Source organism: Hibiscus syriacus, unplaced genomic scaffold (genome assembly GCF_006381635.1).
Source record: "Hibiscus syriacus cultivar Baekdansim isolate YM2019G1 unplaced genomic scaffold, ASM638163v2 tig00004072_pilon, whole genome shotgun sequence".
Classification (NCBI taxonomy): Eukaryota; Viridiplantae; Streptophyta; class Magnoliopsida; order Malvales; family Malvaceae; genus Hibiscus; species Hibiscus syriacus.
The window spans coordinates 613,028-623,260 of record NW_024061998.1 but is presented as its reverse complement, the minus strand read 5'-3'; the positions used below and the strand labels follow the sequence as shown (position 1 = coordinate 623,260).

The following is a 10,233-nucleotide window of genomic DNA, read 5'->3' as shown; positions in this document are numbered from 1 at the left end:
AATTAATGTGAGTTTAGTAACAGTAATTATCTAAATTTACAAAACAATTAATCAATTAACAAAACGTTCCAAAAATTATTATCTAATTACTAATAATTTATTAATCAAACATGAAAATTTATCACGCTAATTATTATCCATTAAAACAGTCAACACCCTAATTAACCAAATTATAACCAACCAAAACAGTACAATTTTAGGGCAATTAATGGTCACATATTGCAGGCAAGCAATCTAGGAAATATAACAGCACCTAATCATAGAGTCAAGGCAAAATTAATCCAATTAACATTAGTATATGTTTAATTAAATCAATTAATGCCAAAGCCAAAATATGAAAATTAAGGTATGCTAAATGTGCAAAGGGAAAGCTGCCACCTGTGACACTGCTTGTGATAAAGATCGAAGATTGAATTGCCCCTTTTGCAAATCCAAATCCAATCACATCTGGAGTTAACACAATCTGAATTTCACCAGCAAAGAGATTCTTTCGATGCGACTCCAAATCCGACATCACTTTGACGGCTTTGATATTCCTTTGCTGATATTTGGCGTACGAATACCACACCCCGCCTGCCGTGTTTATGACCAGTCCGGTTAAGTTCGAACCGTGAACTTAAACACCTCCCAGCAAGACAAAGCCAAGTGTCGTAGATCCAACACCTTTGAGTACTCCGACAACGGTTGTGGTTAGAGCATAGTTAACTATGGTACACAAAAAGGAGAAAGAATTGCTCTTTGCAAGTAACAATGCCAAAGAATTCGGGAACTCTCCGGTCGCTATGATGAGAAATAGCAAAAATGGAAGAGAAAGAAAACTGTTATAGAACATTGTCTCTATTGAAGAAAGCCCTTCTTCTGCACCAGACTTCTCCACCAACACGAGGTACATGGTCTGGAAAAAACACTCTGGAAAAAACACAGAAGTTAGGGCCATGGTGTATCCGGGTAAGTCGAAAGAAAAATCTCCAAAATGGCCTCTGTAGTAGATCGATGAACTTAGATGATATGGTTGTGAGCATTGCTACGGATAAATGGAAACCGCTTCAGAGTTCGCAGGATTTGCATTCAATGGTTCATTCGGGGAATTCTGCCTTCTGGTTAGCAGAGAGATTCCTCCTGGCACCTTAGGTTGAGTAGGAAATATAAACTCTAAAATCCTTGACGAGATGAAGATGACACCTTTGAGCAAAAGAGTTCAGAATAAGAAGAAGAAGACTTGGTTCCTTTGCCTTGCTTCATTTCTCTCAGCAAATTGGACTACTCTTCTCAATCTCTAAACAAAACTTGCAAGTTACAATGAACTCCTCCAAATCGGCCCCCCTTCAAGTTTTCTCCTCCACGATGAAACTGAGCTTCGAATAAGAACGAGAAATGGAGAATCAGATGAGAGAGGAAGTCAAAACGGGGAGCATTTGCAGATTCAAATCGAAGGCATTAAAAAGAAAATCAAAGATTGTTGAGATCTGCGACCATGCTGCAAGAGAAGATAAAACACAAAATGGCCGCCCTCCCCTTTCAAAAGTTTGGTTGAATTTATTTAGGATCAAAGAAAGTTGTTGGGAGGATGCACTAGCCGGATTTTTAGGGGTTTAGTGGAGTAGGTAGTTTGAGTGGTGGGGTAGTGGAATGACGTAGATAGGGGACCTGAAAAAAATTAAATAATAATAATAATAAATAAATAAATATTTTTTTTAAACTCGGATAAAAACGGATGTATACATATGTGAATTGGTTTTAAACGCCTATCTCGTTTTAGAGTGTTAAAGGTGAAACTAAAAATTACTTTTGATTCTTTTGATAACTGCTCGGTTTCTCATATAGTTTAATTTGTAATTATTAAATGTGGGACTGTTCTCTGTAAATTGGTAGGACCGGTTTGGCCGAATCATATCAGGTTTGGTTTGATCGAATCAGATTGAACTACTTTGATCGAATCTCACCCATTGATTTGATCCGTTGACTCGACCCGTTAACCGATCCGTTGACTATTGACTTTTTCAAAGATCTCTATCTTGACATTTTTCGACGTTCTGAATCTGTTTATGTAGTTCGTTTTGTCAAATTCTAACTCGAAAGTCATGCTTTTGCATATTTTAGTATTTTACAATGTAGTGATATCAAATAAATTCTGAAATTTATGAACTTAATCTCTGAAATGGTATTATGAAGGTGGTCACATGTCTCCGTATCACTCACCAGTAAGTTTGAATCATCTTTGTTCAGCTCAGCTCGACTCCGCGCGTTCGATGCAAGATATGCGTTCCAATTCCGCATGACCTTGTACTACTGACCGATGGAAGCGTAAGGCTTAATCAGCATCAAATAACTACTATAGGTGTGTCCTTTTGACCTGTTAGGTACTTTTAATATTGTTTGTTATTATATTGTGTGATATATGTACATATATTCGTATTTTGGTTACGTGTATTTGAATTATGACTGACTCTAACTACTGTTGCATTGTTTTAAATATGTACATTTATGCATTTTTATTTCTGCATGGAATCATTTACGAAGAGCATAATCATCGTTCTGATTCTGCATGGGCTCAGCCTCGTTCTAACATCTTCATGAGATATATTCTCCGTTCTGACATCTGCAAGGGATAAATTCTCCATTCTGATTTCTGTTTCTGGTCAGGATCCTCTTCGGAGGGAAAGTCCATATCCTGTTTATCCACGGTGAAAGCTATGGTTACATATTATTGATGTGACACTCTGATGGTTAAATCTTAATGTTACTATTTATGCATTATTTATGTTGTTATATATTTAATGATATATGTTTATTGTATAGGACACACTAAGATTTATAGCTAACTCTGTTTTTGTTTTTCCTTTTTAGATTATTTAGTTACATGACCAGTTTGGCTATCAGATATGTGGTCTCAATTGTATACAATATGAGTTTAGAACTTATTTTCAACCTCTTTAAATGTGGTATGATTTTATTGCTGATTTCATAATTAGTAAATGTTTTGTTAAAAGGATTTATTAAACTGATTTCGCTCGTAAACCATTTTTGTGATCAGCAAGGCTATCATGTTTTAGTCGTAGTTTCTAGATTGGTCGAAGGGGTTACATTATTGTTTCTAGTATTGTCGTTGCCGTTGTGAATCTTAGACGAGAGAAAGCCTCGTTCGTTCATGAAAGTTTCCCTCTTTCGCTCTCCATCGTAAAACAACATTGGTAAGAGACTCATTAGCCTCTAAACTACAATTCTAGAAATTTATGTTATTTTATGATGACCGATCGTTGTTGTATGCGCCGCACGCGTTACTCCTACTCACGAACTTCGTTCGTCACTCGAAAACAAGTATGTATATGATCTATACTCTGACTTGTAAATGTCTCAGCCCAAATCTATGATTAAACCCAATAACAAGCTAAAGCTTATTAGGCTCAACCTGTATGAGTTCAAACTAGTCCAAGCCCAAACCTGGTTAGTCTGGATTAAATTGGATCAAACTAAACTAGTCTAGTTAAGTTGAGCCGAATTAAATCAAGTCAATTTGTTGATTATGTATTGACAGTTAATCATTAATTTTGATTATTGATATTTGACTTTGACTTTGATCGATGTTAACTTTCTTCTTTTGATCTTGACTTTGACATATGGATTTTATATTATTTTACTGATAAGTAAAACATTTCACAATAAATTTATGTAATTATGTATACATTGTCTAAGATTTGTTAGGATAAATATGTGACTACTAAGATATGATCGTACATAGGTTAGGTCTACAAAGTTAAATGTATGGTATCAAAGTTTTTTTTTTAAATACTAGTACTATAGATGAGTCTTAATCATTATATTTATACTTAAAGATATTTTCCGGTATAATCAAAATTATTGTCAGTAAATAGAGGAATATTTTATTAATACTATGTAAGCTTATTTTGGAAGTTTAAATGGATACGATGTCTTGGTGCCAACTCTGCTATGAGATTTAATCTTTCAGTTTAGACCTTATAAATTTATCAGATAAGTGTTAGTTGAGGTCTTAGATTATTCATGATCGTGGTGAACAATTCGACCTTTCACTCATACGAACGATTTCTTGGTAGCCTCAGATCATCTTTTACCTTGAGCAGCCCTGCCGCTCTACGAATGAATCTTCGTTCTACTCAAGATTACTCATGATCGTTTATTGACAATTAATTTTGATTTTGATTCACATTAACTTTCTTCTTTTCACTTTGACCTTGATATATGGATATTATATAATAAAAATATTTCACAATAAATTTCTGTAATCAAATGATGTATACATTTTCAAAAACTTTTTGAGATAAATATGTGATTACCGAGATCTGACCGTGACGTCTAGATTAGGTCTACGAGGTTAATGTATGATATCATAGTTTTTAGTTTTAAATATTTAGACTATGGACGTGTCCTAAACATTATATTTATTCTCAAAGATATTTTTTTGATATATCAAAATTATTGTCAGCGGAGAGAAGAATGCTTTATTAAATACTCTGTCATCTTATTTTAGAAATTTAAATGGATACAATATCCTGGTTCCAGTTCTGATATTAGATTTAAACTTTTAGTTTAGTGTCTTATAGAATTATCAGAATAGTGTTAATTGATGTCGTAGATTACTCATGATCGTGGTTGAATGATTCGACCTTTCTCTCATACGAATGATTTCTTGGTAGCCTCGGATCATCCTTTACCTCGACTAGACCCCCTCTCACTCTAGGAGTGAGTCTTCTTCTCAAGATGATCCTATTTCATCAGATAAAGACGATCCATTATTAAAACCGTGTGTGCTGATATCACCATGATGTCAAAAATATAATTATTTTTCAAAAGTTTTAAAGAACAATCAGAGCTTCTAGTAGTATGCCACTATTACAAAACTGAGACTCACTATCTATTGAGATAATGCCGATTTTGAAGAAAGAAGCTCAAAGATGGTGGCAATCAATTATGTGGTGTGCACGTTAGTATTTGATATAGAAAATCAAATAAAAACTTATGTTTAATTGTTACTCAAATACAATGTTTATTTCACTGAAAATATGCTCAAAGAATAGTAGTAGACTCAGCTTAATGAGAGACGGTCAATAAAATTGTTGAAAATTTTAATACTTTGTAAATATTTTTTTAATACTTTTTAAATTTTAATAATTTCTTAAGTTTTGTTTATATTAAAGATTAAATTAAAATTTAAAATTAATTATACCTTCAGACTCAGCTAAAAAAATTAATTAAATCACTTTATCACATCGTCATTCACGTGTAAATTATTATGTCGTTATAATAGATTATCACATAAACTTTAAATTATCACATCATCATTATAATAGTCAACATTGATCAAAGGATGAAACTAATAAAATTAAATGAATTAAAAAATAAATTTGACATAATTAAAGATAGTAGAATAAAAATTTTGATTTATTATAATGTAAAATTACCCTTTACCAAAAAAGTTAAAATGCTAAAAGTAGTCGTATAGTGATGATTTGTATAAAGAAATAAGGATAAATTATGCATTTAGTATATAAATCATCAGTTTTAATCCGTTTTAGTACTTAAACTTTCAGTTTTTTCAAAAGGCTTAATACAAAAATAAGTGTCTGAATTATGCCTCGAAAACGTTTTAGTGCCTGAAGGATTTTTCGTTAAAAATTGGTGCCTAACGTTTTCTCAATTATACTTTTAGGTGCCCACCGACTATTTTTTTAATTTTTTAATAATAAAAATATTATTTTTAATTAAAAAAGAAAAAATAATTTATTTACAAAAAACATTTTTACTGAAATTATAAAAAAAACCCTATAACTAAAATCTTTCATTTCAACTCCGTTACCAACCGTCGTCGGCCATCTCCAGCCACCATTGCATTGTCGAACGATCACCCAGCTCTTGCCACCCACCCATAGATCAATTGTCATCCTTACCACGACCAAAAATCCCTAAATCTAAAACCCCAAAATCCAAATCATACCTAACATTTAGTTAATTTTAGTTAAATTGAAAATTTTAAACTTTAGTACCAAAATAGGAGTGAGAAGATGGTTAAGTGATGAATGAATTAATTTACTCATAAAAAATACAGTTACGTTTAGGGGTGTTCAAACAATTAAAAAGGCCACTGACCGAACCGTATTACCATGAACCGAATTAATCGAACTTTTTTCTTTAACTGTTTACCGAACCGATTTTTTTAAATATTAACCGAACCGAATAAAGTTTGGTTATTTCGATCAGTTAACTGAATTAACCAAAATTTTTATATTTTTTCTAATTAAATTAATTTGAATATAATAGAAGTATTTTTTTAATTTGGGTTAAAATTTAATTAGGTATTAATAATTTAATGAGTCCAGTGTGTTTAAAAAATAATTGGATCTTAATTCTTAATGGGTTTGAGCTTAAAATATATATTTAATATATATATATAATATATAACATTTAATAATTTTGGTTAATTAGGTTAATTAATCGATTTCGAATCGAATTAACCGTTAATCGAATATAGAATAAAACATTAACCGTTCCCTGACCGAACTAATTAGGTGGTCGACCGAATTAACCGAACTAATTCGGTTCGGTCATTTAATTCGGTTAAAACTAAAAGATGAACACCCCTAGTGCCGTTAAGTATTTAACGGTGAGGTACTAAAGTGAAACAAAAACTAAACATTAGGTGTGGTTTTGAGCAAATTGAAAGTTTAGGTACTAAAAAAATCAAAACTGATAGTTTAAGTACTAAACATATAATTTACCCAAAAATAAGTTAAGTGATTTGATCTAAATGAAATTAGAATCATGACTAAAAGTGATCTGGTTCTGTATGTCTTAAAATATCTATAAAAATATTATTTAAATATTTATAAACTATTTTTATATGTATAATTTAGGTCAAATTTACCTCATTTTCCACCTATCATTTTTGGCTTAATTGTAAAATAATGCCCTATCTAGCGCCATCCCTCTCTAGCATAGTCCAGTCCGTCGTCCCTATCTAGCGTCATCCCTCTCACTAGTATGAAGCGCCCTCAACGAAGCCTAGAAGCCTAAAAGCCTAGAAGCCTATTTGACGAATTTCAGGAGTAGTTGTCGGTGACCTGAAAAAAGGATAGAGATTTGGGCACCTAAAGTACGACACTAACGACCATTATAGACACTTAAATTGATAACATTTATAATGTTAAACATTTGAATGATTCAAAATAAATTTAAACGTCTATTTAAGAAAATCGATATAATTTGAACACTTATTTCATAATTAAGCCATCATTTTTATATCCGTTACATCTCCTAATAAACTCTCGTCATTTCTTTTTTAGTATTATTTTAATTTCTCTCTTAATTTTTGTAAAATCTCTTTTCGTTCTTCACTACCGTCGCCCTCAACAGTTGCCCCTTTAACCCCCTATTTTTCTTTTATTTTTCCTCTCCTCTTCCCATTCAATGACCAGTCCCTTACAATGAAAAAGTCAAACGATGATCAGTCTCCTCTTTTAAATTGTTATTGTAATCGTATTTATTATAAAGGTAAAGTATATTAATGGTCACTGAACTTTTTTAAAGTTTTCATTTAGGTTCTTCAACTTTTAAAATTTGTAATACAGTCCTCCAACATTTATTTTGTTTGTAATATGGTCCCCGACGTTACACTGTCGTTAGTACATTTGCAATATAGTCACTAAACTTTTCAGGAACTTGCATTTAGGTCTCCCAACTTTTAAAACTTACAACACAATCATCAATTTCATTCTAAACCCCAAATTCCTTTTCGATATTAAATTTTCTTTAGAAAATAAATATGAAAATTTTATCTTAAATATTACTATATTATAGTCTTATAAAATCAAAGCTTATAGATATAATCTACAAAACTTATTATAAGAGAAATAAAAAAGAGAATAAACTTTAGAAATTCATATACTAAATAAAAAACCATGAAATTCCTTCCAAATAAAGTCAATAAGTTAATGAATAAAATAATAATTTCATTATGATAATCCCTAATAATTAATTAAGGATTATAGATCTTTATACTTAATGCGTACATGTTAATAATTAATTAATGATTATAAAACTTTAGTATGTACCTATTTGATTTGAAATATGCTACTCTTTGAACTTGTGTAAGTATGATAATCCCTAATAATTAATTAAGGATTATAGATCTTTATACTTAATGCGTACATGTTCATATTTGACTTGCACGTTTATGTATGTGAACCTCATAAAATAGGATAGAATAAATGTATACTATTGAATTTTATAAGCTAAACGTCCATATTGCTTTTGTGTGCATGTTACAAGTTTCTTTATTCGCGATAGGATATCAACATTAATGGAAGAGTCTCAATGAATCATTCGAGTATGATAAATGATTACTTAAGTGGGCATATAAATATTGAAATATTTTAGTTAAGTTTATAAATTTATTTGTATTTTTTTCTTTCAAAAATAAAGGAGCTTCGTTTTTTGTATAAACAATTTTTTAACTTGAAAATTTTACGGATGTTTAACATATTTCATTCAACGGGTTAGTGTCTAGTTCAAACGACCATTGCTTTTTTTAATATAAAGAGACAAGTTTGAACATGCGAATAATAATGTGATCATTATATAACTTTTAATAGTCGGGAACTTGATAAAAAAAACTCTTATGATATCATTTTGTAACTTTTAATAGTTGGTGAGACTTTATAAAATAATATCATGTAATTAAAGGTCATTTATATATTTTAAGCATTTTTTAATTGACTTGTAAACTAGAAGTATTTTATATAAACAAACACGATAAAATAAGTAAATGCACCTTGAGTAGATCTATCTCCTTTGATTAAAGAACTTTTATAAAGGAAATTCGAGATCGAAAAGGAATTTGGGGTTTAGAATGAAATTGAAGACTGTGTTGTAAGTTTTAAAAGTTGGGGGACCTAAATGTAAGCACCTGAAAAATTCAATGACCATATTACAAACGTACTAACCACAGTGTAACATCGGGGACTATATTGCAAACGGAATAAATATTGGAGGATTATATTATAAGTTTTAAAAGTTGAAGAACCTAAATAAAAATTTAAAAAATTCAGTGATCATTACTATACTTTATCCTTATTATAAATGTTATAGTGATCATTACATATATCATTGTAATAAAATAATAATTTCAAGTGATGTTTTTACTATTATATTAGACCATTATTTAAATCGGTACGAGTATTTGAGATTTTGATCAGCCCCAGCGCACCTTTTAGCCGTCCCTAGTCTTAATCAAGGCCAGTCTTACACTTCTTTTGATACTATGATCGTCTTTTAAGGTCAAATCTCTTGCATTGTAATCATTTTTCGAAGTGGCCCATGCTTTTTAAATGCAAAATTTTGAACAAACAAATTGCAATCAAACAACCATATTTATGTGTTGGGGGGGGGGGACTATATTCGGTCTCCAGTTTGTTTGTATATATTTAGAATTTTAGATAGATTATCAGCTGCAAAATCAATTAAGATAATCATAATGTATTTGCGTCCAAATTGTATTTCAAAAAGTACTCAAATTCGATTAAATCATCCACACGTTAATCTTGAATGGTTATCCAGTTAAATTTAGGGTAAACTATATATTTAGTCACTCAATTATCATTTTAGTTTTGTTTTGATCACTCGACTATATTTTTCCCCGAAATCATGCCTACTGTTTCGTTTTGATGTAGACATATCACTATAAGATAATTTCATATCATCATTGAAAAATAAACAAAAATGTCACATGGGCAGTATATTTTTAATGGCAGATGACCAAAACGGAATCAAGCGAAAACAAAATAATTAGGTGACCAAAACAAAACAAAAGTGATAGTCGGGTGACTAAATATGTAGTTTACCCTTAAATTTAAGCAATTTAGTACATCTCACTTGGTAATCAAACTCTATATATCAGAAGTTAAATGAAGGAAAATACAGTTGGGGTATTTAGTAAAGGGAACAGAAAAATCTTAGCTGAGTTTAATTTTTGCCGGTGCAATCTGGCCCACGAATTTAAGGGGAAAGACGCATTAATCACTTGAAAAAGATTATTCTCAACAAGTTCAGCATCCAATGAGAGCTAAAATTATTGCATCCCCAAACATTGTCCAAGAGGGCCCACTGCTTCCAGCTTTATGTCACCAGTTGGGAGTTTAAATCTTAATATTTACTGTCGTTTTTAACCGAAGATGTAATTTGGGTTATAAAAAGTAAATGAAG

The 10,233-nt window shown here is 30.9% G+C and overlaps 1 protein-coding gene across 1 annotated transcript; it reads right to left on the bottom strand.

Annotated features, from left to right (window-relative positions):
• Positions 1-212: 212 nt before the first annotated feature.
• LOC120189833 (UDP-galactose/UDP-glucose transporter 7-like) lies at positions 213-937 on the bottom strand. The gene is made up of 3 exons (XM_039193005.1): positions 625-937; positions 379-573; positions 213-253 (listed from the first exon to the last, which is right to left on the bottom strand). The coding sequence occupies exons 1-3, from the start codon at positions 935-937 to the stop codon at positions 213-215; spliced, it is 549 nt and encodes a 182-aa protein (XP_039048936.1).
• Between the last annotated feature and the right edge of the window lie 9,296 nt (positions 938-10,233).

What these genes read in the sequence shown, in the direction of transcription:
- LOC120189833 (XM_039193005.1), bottom strand. Translation starts at nt 937, where the DNA reads ATGGCCCTAACTTCTGTGTTTTTTCCAGAGTGTTTTTTCCAGACCATG. An exon ending in TGGCTTTGTCTTGCTGGGAG is followed by an intron (nt 574 to 624) that starts GTGTTTAAGTTC and finishes TAAACACGGCAG; the next exon opens with GCGGGGTGTGGTATTCGTAC. An exon ending in TATCACAAGCAGTGTCACAG is followed by an intron (nt 254 to 378) that starts GTGGCAGCTTTC and finishes CTCTATGATTAG; the next exon opens with GTGCTGTTATATTTCCTAGA.